This window comes from Cyprinodon variegatus, unplaced genomic scaffold (genome assembly GCF_000732505.1).
Source record: "Cyprinodon variegatus isolate N-32 unplaced genomic scaffold, C_variegatus-1.0 Scaffold283, whole genome shotgun sequence".
NCBI lineage: Eukaryota > Metazoa > Chordata > Actinopteri > Cyprinodontiformes > Cyprinodontidae > Cyprinodon > Cyprinodon variegatus.
Window position 1 is genome coordinate 483539 of NW_015150736.1, and position 12424 is coordinate 495962.

General features: G+C 38.4%; 1 protein-coding gene across 1 annotated transcript in view; it reads left to right on the forward strand.

The window, feature by feature from the left end:
• Window positions 1–2797, forward strand: part of LOC107090147 (gamma-aminobutyric acid receptor subunit alpha-2-like) — a 71334-nt gene extending 68537 nt beyond the window's left edge. The window contains exon 10 of the mRNA XM_015383371.1: window positions 1187–2797. Within this exon, the coding sequence (XP_015238857.1) occupies window positions 1187–1495 (309 nt within the window). The 3' untranslated portion in view covers window positions 1496–2797. The remainder of the gene's footprint in view (window positions 1–1186) is intronic.
• The last annotated feature ends 9627 nt before the right edge of the window (window positions 2798–12424 follow it).

Below are 12424 nucleotides of genomic sequence, written 5' to 3' on the forward strand. Positions count from 1 at the left end.
GGGAAGACACTGCGGTTAGTTCAGGCTCAGTGGTAAATTTGATTCTCGAACTTGAAGAGGAGAAATAGATTGCAGACTCACGTTTCCAGAAAATGGTTGACTCTTTGACTCCAGTCGGTGTGGGGGTGTTCCAGTGTTTGTCTCATTCGATGGAGGGCGGACAGGTTTACCCAGAAAGCGGTTGTTTGTAGGGGAACGGAGAAACTGACTGCCACTTAGATTTCCTGCGGTACTTGAACGGGTTGTTGTGGAGATGAATCCCCTGCTCAGAGAGAAGCCCCAGACATTCCTTGGGGAAACGGGTTGATCGGAATCACACCCTTGAATCCTCAGCTCAGCTTGATTCTCAGAAGATCCTTCCAGGGAGAGAAGGTCCGAAACATCCAGTTGCAGGAGGACTTCCTGTCGAGAGGCAAAGACAAAAGAACGAGGTTAAAACTTAGGTAGACAAAAATCAGTTTGACTCAGCAAAACTCAGCTTGGCTAGAGTACCCAAACTGGCAAACACTCTGGCGTCGAGGTAGTGGCAGTCAGCAGCTTAAGAACACTCCGTTAACGAGGTAACCATCAGCAGGTGTGTGAGGAGGCGAACCAGGACCAGGCACCACCTGGTGGAGGAAGGAAGACAAACACACAAAACACAAACCACACAGACAGGAGTCCTAACAAGTACAGCAACAAACTAAAAAAAAAAAAAGAAAGAATTATGACACAGGTTGGTTAAAAACATAAATAATTAAAGTAAAAAAAAAAGATTCCACCAAACAGCAAGAGTGTTTGTGCCACTTAGGTTAGTATTATAATGCAATAAGTTTGACACAACATTGTGTTTAAATGTTATGTTCCTCTTTACTAGTTAAAAATAAACCAATTCCTCTCAACTCCTCAGAGTACGACTCACAGTTACAGGTTAAAAACTAACTAACATTTACCGTTTTCTTATTTAACAGAAATTTACCAGACTGCGACAGCTCTAGATTTCCCAAATTGCAGAGATTCATGCAGTGTGTGAGTGTGTGCATGAATGACAGTAAAGCATTTTGGTCAAATCTCCTGACCTGAAAAAGCGCTAAATAAGTACAGCCCATTTACCATTTACTGTAAAATAATTAATAGGTGCAGCCCTAAATTAGGGATGGTCCAGGTGATGAGTTTCTTGTAACCAATCTCTTTCGTCTCTTAACAGAAGAAAGAGAGGGCATCTGTGATGAAGAAGAATAACGCCTACGCTGTAGCGGTAGCCAACTACGCCCCTAATGTCAGCAAGGACTCCACCGCTCTCCCAACCATCGCCAAAGGGGGCGCCTTGGACCCCGGTAAGCCCAGAGCGGACGGCAAGGCCCCGGAAGCCAAGAAGACGTTCAACAGCGTCAGCAAGATTGACAGGTTGTCACGGATTATGTTCCCCGTTCTCTTTGGGACGTTCAACCTGGTCTACTGGGCCACCTACCTAAACAGAGAACCTGTTATAAAGGATATGGTTCCGTCTAATTAGAACCCTGCATTAGACGGTCTGTGGAAGAGATGAACCAAATACCTCCAGCAACTGTGTACACGTACTTTTGCAGTCCTGGATCGCAGCGTGATCCTCTTTCTCCGCCCGTTTTCTACACCGTCTGCAGCACTTTTGAAAAGCCCAGCTTTTGTAAATGTGTATGTACATTTATATATTCAAGGTTCATGGTGATAAATTGTGAAGTTACTTTGAATCGAGTGCATATTTACTTAAGATACTTCACACGGCCACTGTACATATAAAACAAATGGAGAAAAAGATTCTGAACATTAACACATGAATTTTCTTTATTATTCTAAGTGTGCTCACCTATGCTGGTAAAATCCACCTTCTTGGTATCACAGATTTTTGGGGTTTTTTTTAACGATGGGGGGCATAAAAGTTATTTATTTAATTTTTGTTCTGTCTGTAGATAGAAAGCACACATGTGCAATACCGTTGTTTTAAATGTATTTTATTTTCTGGGATAGAAGGTTGGAGCCTGAACCAGAATGACAGTATCAACAAAAGAAGTAGTTGTGTGAGCAATTTGTTTTTTCCTTTTAAACTGTTTTATTTCACCGTAGCATTTTTCCTCAAAAACAGACAAAAAATAGGAATTCTTCAATGAATGACCAACACTGGGAAGCTACAGAGGTTAATCTGATGGCAGATATTTTAGCATTAGCATCAAAGTTAAAGGCACACCATGAACTTAAGATAATAAAAAGTGCTTGACACTATCAGTGCTTCGAGTATCTCCTCCCTTGAAACACCGACTATGTGAGATGATGCACCGTCACTGGCCAGGTCAATGTATGGCTTTATGGCCCCAGGCTCTTATATCGTCATGGAGCTAAGCCTTTTGCTCTACTTTTTTTCCACCTGTTCGACTACTGGTCATGGCTTAGGCAAGGAAAAAGTTCAAACCTTCTGAGGAGGTAAAGAAGTGAAAGGAATTGTGCACGAGGAAAAATAAGTGTCGATCTTTGAAAGGAGTTTGTTGGTTGGCGCAGACTGAAAGAAGCCGCCGGATGTAAAACCGATTCTCTTTACTCAACTTTATTATGAGACCGTTAAGTCAACACTTTGCTCCTAGTATACAGACATGTATCTTTATTATTTTCGATGTTTAATAGAAGCTAAATGCAGGCAGTTACAGGTCTAGCGCCCCTAGTGGCCAAAAGTTACACGGTGTGCCTTTAATATTTGTTTGATTGAGGTTTCAAGTTCATTTTTTTCTCTGATGGATTGCCGTTCTATCCCGTCCTACTTCCTTTTGTTCTTTTGTTTAGGTACTTTTAGTATTTTGGTCAATTCCTAACCTATTTTTCTAAATACAAAATGAGGCCATGTGCAGTGAGATGTTTCATACCAACCAAGATCCTTTTTTTTTCCTTTCTGAAAAGTAAAAATCAGAAAGCAATGACAATTTCTCAGTGGTTTTCGTTAATTTGCCTAAATTCTGTTAATCCTGCATTAACCACAATTAGATTTTTTTAATCCAGACACAAATTCCTACATGTCTATGCATCATTTAATGCATGTAAATTGAGTAAAATTTGAAAAAGTCAGAAGCATTTGTTCGGAGAACTGGAATGAATTTAATAAACTAGACTGTTCACTGTGCTAGTTGTCAAAATCGACTTTATGCACAACTCCAGTACTTTCAGAACTTCAGGAAGCTCCTTTCTTTCTCTTTTTCATCACTGGATCAACTGATTAAGCCAGGTGTGCCTGACCTCAGTAACCATGACGACAATGGTGAGACACAACATGAAAGACAGAAAACGAAGGAGCTCAGCAAAGTTCAGGGGGTAGTGGAGTTGTGCATAGAGCCCATTGCTTCATGGGATTACGTTGAGAAATTGTAAACCTGAAAGGATTTGAATAAAACTTGAATCACGATTGGGTAAAAATATATTAAAGCTGACTTAAATGGTGATAGAGAAAGGGTTTAGAACATTTTAAAAATTGAATGGTTTTTGTCCCTGAAAATACGCTGAAGTTCTTAGAGGTCAAAAAAGCCATGAAAAAAAGTCAGCAGCGTTTTTTTTTTTTTTTTTCTTGTTAAACAGCCTTCAGTTGTTAAGGAAATATGGTGAATAATGTCGATTGTTTTTCCAGCCTTTATTGTCATTTCACTGTACAAGTACAGAGCAACGAAATTAACTCTGCATTTAACCCATCCCCTTGGGGAGAAATGGGCGGCCATTGTGTGGCGCCCAGTGAGCAGTGTGGGGTTAAGGGTCTTTGCTCAGAGAGCCAGAGTGGCTGTCTGTGGGAGTGGGACTCGAACTCAGAACTCCCTGCCCTAATCACTAGGCAGTGAGTCACGACATCATTTTTGTTTTGTTTTTTTTTTCATCTTGGATCAGAAGCAAATTAATGGGGAATAGAGTGTTAAAATTATGTTATACCTAGTACTATAGAACAAAATTTATTTATAGATGTGAATTATGACAATTTATCTCCATATTAGATCTAAAAATAGGGGAAATTGGTGATGGACGTGGTTGTCACACATCAAATTTAACAGATCACAGGGCACGGAAAAAAAATCTTAATTAGAATGTTAAAAAAAATAGTTCAAAGATAATTGGTCAGAAAAATTTGTCTTTTTTTAAACTGTAAAGTAGTACAATCAACCAAATCTAGGTTGGTTGTTTACAATGCTGATTGTGAGGGGAAAAAGGAAGGGACAAAATACCATGGTTTGTGATATGGGGATAGGATTCTTAAAGAGCCAAAATGAGTTCAGGAAGGTTGAAATTAAGAGCTAAACGGTTGTAATATTGCTCTGATCTCATGCATGTTTAGCTGTAAACATTTAGTTTTGTTTTTTTTAGACACGTCCTGTCACCATTGATTGTTTTAAGCTAGCTGGCTTTAAGAAAAAAAGAAGAATCTTTGCTTTGATTTTGCCACCATCTTAAAATACACACTAATACAGAATTTAAAACAAAGAAAAACAAAGCAGCATCTTTAAAGGAGACACTCACAGAAGTGAAAACATGGAAACAGGAAGTGCAGTTTATTCTGAAAACAATCTATGAAATGGGCAGGAGGTTAATTTGATTTTCTTCCGGGGTTATAAGTGTCTGCCTGCAGGAGGAAGGATGCTTTCACAGCTTTGGGTCAGACATTATTTTATTTTTTATGTTCCTGAGCCGTTTCCCTGATGGAAGCGGGACAAACAGTCCACAGCTGGGGTAGACAGATCTGTGGAAAGGCTTTTAGCCTTTCTTCTGGACTTGGTTTACCTAAACCAAGATCTGACCAAAGACAGAAAGAGGCCCTCTTGAACCTCTTCCAAAAAAAGAAAATAAAAAACAATCCACTGGACTTTGTTTCCAAGTTTGAAGACAAGACATTTCGCTTCCCATCCAAGAAGATTTTTCAATTCAAAACTGAACCTCCATTTAGTCCAAATCTGACAGATTATGACGGACGATCCATCCTAAATAACTAGAAGCAACCTCCTGCTGGCAGATATTTACAGGGATCTCCTGTGTTACTTGATCCGTACAAAAACATCCCACTTTATTATATAGTTACAAAATGTCCGCTTGTGGACCGCTGTTTTAATTTAGGCGGGTTATTTCTCTTCAACCAGTTGGGCTCTTTGTAGGCTTGCTTCTAAAATAAGTTCTTCATGATTTTGTATATTTTGAGCTTTGCTGGTTTTATGAATAATCTGAAAATCGGTCATTCCAAATTTTCCAGCTCAATTTTTTAGCTTTTATGTGACTGTTTCATAATTGTTGGTTTTGTTATGAAAGATTCCAGCTGAAGGTTTCTTCAAGTTGTGTTATGATCGGGGACTATATTTTAGTATTTGTAAAAAAAAAAAAAAAAAGGGTAAACTAATCAAAACAAAGATTAAACATTGATGGAAACAAATTTACATCCTCATAGAAAAATAAACAGCTAAACTGAGATTTTAGCATTTTCATGTTCTTATTAAGCTTCATGACTGAACAACACCAAACCCTAGAGAAACAGTGATGGAAAAGGCTGTAGGATGGGACGGAATAGCAGTAGATAAAGAGGTAATTAAATATTTACTTCACCTGAACCTTTTTTAAACTGAACATGAACAAGCAGAACATCATGTGTACTAAGTTTACTCATAATGGGACTAAAATAGTAAATTCTCCCACTTTATCATCTGAAGAGAAACAAAAACAAGTTACTGAAACTGGGAACAGCTTGAAAGAAATGTTTGACAGAAAGAGTAAAGCTATTTTTCCTTCTTTAATTGGATGAGTTGCCCCCTGCATTTATGTCAGAATATTATTTTTACATACAGTCCATCAGAGAAGCAGAAGAAGCAGGAGTGGGTAGAGTACCCAAAATCTTAAAAGTTTAAATAGCACTACTTAAAAAGTTTAAAGTACTCAGGAAAGGAATTACTCAAAGTACAGGGAAAAACTGTTTGTCAAAATGGCTGCAAGTACTGAAATAAAATTTGGCAAAATCATTTTTTCAACATAAACTTAATTACCGGTAATCTTTACAATAGGTAATGCATATATGTCAGGAAAGGATAAAAAAAAAACCTACTAAAATATCTGTATGTCTATCTAATCTCAGATAACCACCTGGTAACCAGAAATGTAACTCAACAAACCAGAAATTGTACTCAAGTAACAGTAGCCTTAAGAGTAAACTCCTAAAAGTATATTTCTTTTAAAGTCGTGCTTGAAAGTTTACATATCCTCCCATTAAAGAAAATGATAACATGATAAAAAATTATAGATTCACACTAGTAATTCAAACACCCAAAAACTGAAAAAGTCACAATAAATAAAAACCTACTAAATTATAATTTATTAAAAGAAAATATTGATGGGCGTGCAGGTGGCTAGTTACTACCCTCCTTTAAAAGAGGCTAAAACATTTATAAGCTTTAAGCAATAATATATATTTTAGATTCTTGAGTAGATCGAAAAAATAACCAAATCATTATAGCGAAGGAAAATATCTGCATGAAAAGAAGGACCTAGAAGGGCAAAGGGAGGTAGAGAAGCATAATGGACGCCATTATAGATCGAAAAACTGGGTTTATACAAAATTATACTGATGTCTGAAATGCATTTGAGCCGTGATGAAACTTACTACAGTGGGATAAATGTTCCCAATGCTTAGCTTTAATGCTGATTAGATGTCTCTTGCTTCAATCAGGGCGATCATTATCCTTCACTGGTTCATATTCCATGGTCGCCCAGACCAATCGGGAACATTTCCAAGAGGGATTCAGCAGTTATGCAGACATAAACTGGATTTTAACTTCACAGTCAAAAAAATGACTGTCAGCCTTTTTCTCCCCTTTTCTTATCGACATGTGTATTGACATCTAGCTAACCGTTTGTGTGTGTTTGTTAAATTAAAAGGACACTGTTGAGCTTTGGAGATGGATGAAATTCAAAAGGCACGTGCAGCTGTCAGGTGATTTATTTCCATGGGGATCAAAGGAACAGGCACGACTACTTGTTCTGCTTCATGCGCTGAATCTGGCAGGAAAAAGGATCCCTGAATTTATTGAAATTAATGTGGGCAGAAAAATTTTAATGTCTGATGATTTTATACTCCCCCAATTCCAGAAATATGATATATTATCCATTTCTTGGAGGGTTTCTGTCTGTCTCTCTGTATGTGAAAAGCTCATGTTCAGCCATATAAGCGATCACATATGATATTATCTTTCTCACAGTGTTATGTTTTTGCTTTGTATCTTAACTTGTTTAATCTCACCCTGTTTATTTATTGATTTAAATAACCTTTGCATGCTTTGTCATATCCTTTCACTAACATCCAAACAGTTACTTTAAACATTCCTGATAAAATGATTTTGAAGATGGATGACTGATTTAGTGCACAGTTTTTAATAAAAAAAACCCCCACCTTCTCTCAGGTTCTGGTATCCATTATTGTGATGTTTTTGCTAAAGGTGCATAATTATGTTATATTCCTTTGCAAACTCCAAAAAATATTTTTTTTTAAATAAAAAAAAAAAAACAATCCACTGGACTTTGTTTTCAAGTTTGAAGATGTTTCACTTCCGATCCAGGAAACTTTTTCAAATAAAAATTTCAGAATTAATGTTGAATTCGAAGCTTTATATAGTAGCCTAAAAACATGTTTTTGCTTACAAAAAATGCAAAAAAAAATGTTCCCCCCCTTAGGAATGGGGTCGTTTGGCTATTTTGTTAGCCTGCAATATCCGATAATGGTCAATGCCTCTGAAAGGGGGTCGTTAGGAGCAATTGTTTTTCAGCCAGACCAAATTCCAGTGGATTTTTTTCTTTAATTTTTTTGGGAAGACTATGACATGTATGGTAATGAAATAATTTGATCATGATAAAATAGGGTTGTAAACACCAAGTGTTCATCCTGCCCCTCTTCAAGCCTAAATAGAATTCCAGCACTGGGCTCAATGAGCAGACATAAATAGGCGTAGTGCTATATGCTGGTAGTACATCAGAACTACTTATAGCCACATGGTGACAATTTGGGCAGCTGCATAGCAGAGCCCGGCCATCCTGTATTGTCTCATTGAAGAGACAGCTTGGTGTGGTGAAAGATCATCTTATAACAATTACACAAATCAATACCAAAACCTACAGCAACTCAAACTTCTACTGAATCCTCCCAGTGCATCCTGTAAGAACACCAATTAAAAAGGACAATTCCTGCTCCTAACAAATACAAAAAGGGACATCAAGTTAAGAACCAGCATCAGTCTACTTATAATGTTATTTTTACTTTGACTATAGTAGTATTACTAGGAATAAGTATTATTAGTATTAATGAGGTCATTTGCTCATTAATCCATCAATTTAGTAACTTTATCTGAACACCTCTGCAGCTTTAGCTCCTTCTTCATTGAACCCCAACATTCAGACTGTAATAACAGCCCTATTCAGACCTAATCCCTTTGGGTAACAAATGTCTTCTTGTATCTCATTCTTTTTGTGATTATTTTCAAACTTTGCTGGGAGATGCAGACTGTCTTAGCCGCAGAGTTAATATTTTATTTCCTCCTTTGTACATGTGTGATATCATACTTCCTTTGTTATTTTAGCTATAGACAAAGGGATTTATTTACCAACGAAGTACGTAAAAAAAAAAAATGAAGAAAACAAGCAGATAATAATCACCAGCAGGAAGTGGTAATCTTTCAGAAAAACTTTGAATACAAACAGAGTAAGCAAGTATACTTTAAAAAAATGTCATGCGACTTATCTGTGCATCTTTAAGGTCTCTGCTAGTTTTGTGAGGTTCATCAAAAACAAACCTGCTGTTGAGTTGGTGGAGGTAAATCCAGCTGTTTAGAGCATATTCTGCTGTAAATCTGATTGCAGCTCCTCTTCTGTCAGAGAGGGAAATGTCAATCAACAAAGACCTCTTTGTCATGTTTTATTATAAAAATCTTATTTATCTTTAACCTACTGTTTATTTTCATAAACAAATTTTTTACTTTTATTTGGAGTACTTTTGAAACCGGCCACCAATGTGAAGTGCACTGTGTAAAAGATTTGGTATTGCTATTATTTTCTGAAATGATTATTATCATCATTAACTACAACTAAATGACTTAGAACCTCATCGTTCTTTTTTGGCCACTTTGGAACTGACAGTAGAGCATGCATCTGTTCTCTTTATTGGGCTGGAACCAAACCAGTTTGTAGGCTTTTACATTTCCAATCTTTGTAGATCAACCACGACATGCCCTCTAATACCAAATGGGGAAAAAATGGACATGCAAAGTAGCGCCTCTTATATGAAAACTATGAATATTAGATCCATTGTCAGGTTTGGTGAGGCAGGCATTTATTACAAGGAAAACAGCTTTTTGTATAGATAAAATAGGAATCTAATACCTTATGGGCTCCCTGGATCCTTTTAACAGACATGTTCTTTTAAATGTCTTCTTATATGAGATTTTTTTGTGTATTTATTTTAATCAACAGTAAACAAATCTTTACCTGCCTTTTAAGGCACGTTAAAGTTTTTAAAGGAACACCACTCTCATTAATGCTTGGTAAAGAGGTAGGGTAGTAAGTCGTTGGCAGAAAGTGGGTGGGTTAAATTATCAAAACAATTGAACATAGTAGCTGATGCAAGATACTGTAATAAAATTGAGATAATGTGATGTAATTGGAATAAATCAGAAGTTTTTGGAAGCCAAAGCCCTCTAAAACTCTAGCAAATTAAAGCCCTTAAATTAGCTCTATATAATTTGGTAATTGTAAGTCAAGTAATTAGATTTAGTTCAGAGAATGTAATTTATTTTAGTATTTATATAATATGTCCATTGGGAGACATGCACCTGCCTTGACCCACATCTGAGCTTTAGTGACATCCTGTTCCTAATCCGTAGGGTTTCATTGACGTCGGTCCAACCTTGGCAGTTTAAACAGCCTCTTCTGTGCAGGTTTTCATAAGGTTTAGAAGTGTTTATGGGAATTTTTGACCATTCAAACACATTTGTGAGGTGATACACTGGTGTTGGACAAGAAGGTCTGACTCTCAGTATCCGCTCTAATTCAGCCCAAAGGTGTTTTATTGGGTCAAGGTCAGGACCAATGCAGGCCAGTGAAGTTCATCTACACCAGACTTTGCCATCCAAGTCTATTTGGACCTTACTCTGTCCTCGGGTGCAGTCACATTGGAATATGGATGGGCCTGCTCCAAACTGTTCCCACAATGTTAGGAGCATGGCATTTTTCCAAATATCTGAGCATTTAAAGTTCCTTTCACTGGAACTAAGGGGACTGATAAAAAAAACTCAACACCATAATCCCCCCTCTGTCGTAATGTTGGCGCTGATGACTGGCTTAGTTGCTCATTCCATTCACCTGTCTACTCTGCCCGGTTGCTCATTACCGTTCATCTGACCCACCTGTTTGCAGCTACTGCTATGCTGCCTGTTTTCCAGCCATTAGCACCAGATTTTCAAGCTGTGTGTGAGAGTAACTCTAGCAATTCAATTACATTCTGATTTTCTAACCCTGACCAGTTTCTGATGTTGGACTTCCAAGTTTTGCTTTGCCCCTGTTTACTCTGATAGCCTGATCTGTTTTGGACTGATTCCTGGAGCTTACCGACCGACTTGGCGTCTGACCTTGGCTTGGATTCTCCTCTGGTACCTCTTCAGCTCTCTGATCTTGTGGCTTGGAAACCTGCTTCTGCAATGACTCCGGTTTTGGATTTCCCCCCACGGATACTTTTGCTCCTCTGCGCCTGCTGGCTTCAGCTCATCAGCCACCCGCCTCAATCTCAATCTGTGGAAAAAGCATCCACCTGAATTCTGCTCCTTCCTCTGGGCTCAGACTGAATTCAGAACCACAGGATCCAGTCACCCTCCCCTCTGCTGTTGAGCACAAGCACAATAATAAACGTTTGTTTTGCTAAATCCCTGTGCTCTCTGTTGGAAATTCTGAGTCCAACATTCTTAATGCCCGATACCCTCTACCAAACTAAATTTGGCAGAGTGCAGTCAGAGAAGTATTGTTCTAGCAACCGCCAAACCGAGACTCGTCATCAGGTTTCCAGATGGAGAAGCGTGATTCATCTCTCCAGAGAACGCGTCTCTGCTGTTCTGGAGTCCCTACTCTACACCACTGCATTTGACAGTTTGCTTTGCTCTGGGCCGAGCTATGCCACCACGGAAAACCCATTTCATGAAGTTCTCTGTTATTGGGCTAATCTGAAGGCCACATGACTTTTGAAGACGTGTAGTGACTGCCCTACAGAAAGTTGGCGACCTCTTCGCACTGCACACTTCAGCCTCGGGCATGAGTCGCTGTCATTCTCACACCTCCATATTCTTATGATACAGCTGACAACCGACTGTGGAATATTTAGGAGTGAGGACATTCCACGATAGGAAATGTTGCCCAGATGGCTCCTACCACAGGAATTCACTGAGCTCATCGGACCGACCGATTCTTTCACAAATGTTTGTTACAGAAGCCTGCATGCCGAGGTGCTACAGTATATTTTATGCACCTGTGGCCTCCGAAGTTCATGGAACACCTGATTCCAATGTGGATTGGTGAGCAAGAACCTTTGAGAATATAGTGTATATATAGTATATGAATGTCTGATGAGAAAGAAAACAAACTGGCATCTCAGTTTCAGAATTATTTGTTTGAAGGGGGAAAATGCAATGAATAAATGTCTTTTAAATCAATTCTTTGGTTCTTTTTTAAATTAAACAGCAATCCCCTGGTTTAATCCTTCAAATATCTGCTGTTTTAGTTTCTTTCTGTCCAGGTCTTGTTTATTACTGGTGACTTCTCAGTAATCTTGCTGGAATATGAGTTCAAAGGCTCATATTTTTTCTACAGAGGAGGATCCTGTCAACCAGATCTCCCATGCTGCCAAGAACCCTTATTATTCAGTCATATATCCCCGGTGGCACTGAGCTGTGATGCAAAGCTCATTTTGCGACCTCCTTCTCGAGCGATGCTTCCTCCGTCCAAAGCTGACCCCGCTTGTCCATTCAGAGATTATTTCCTGACAGAAATCATTGTTGATGGACGGGAAGTATCTCGCTGGTCCGACAGCGCTACATAGCTTCTTATATACACGCCTCAAAATCCACATAATTGGTGGTCCTTTTAGTATTTGAGGAAATGTCAGATTGGAGCATTCAAACTAAAGAGCATTAAAGAGTAGAAAGTGTAATCTGTATTACACCAATATATTTTGGATTGATTGAATTATAAGGAGATATATTATGAAACCCTCCATGCCATCTCATATTCTGTGTAAAGTCTCATATTTAAGACTTTACATAATAGAACAGGGGTAGCAAATCGGCTAATTTGTTTCACCTGTAGCCTGGTGCAGGATGCTCTGGAGGGCTTTACCATATTACCAGGAAAAGCAGCACAAGTGAAGTTAGACACTGTCATG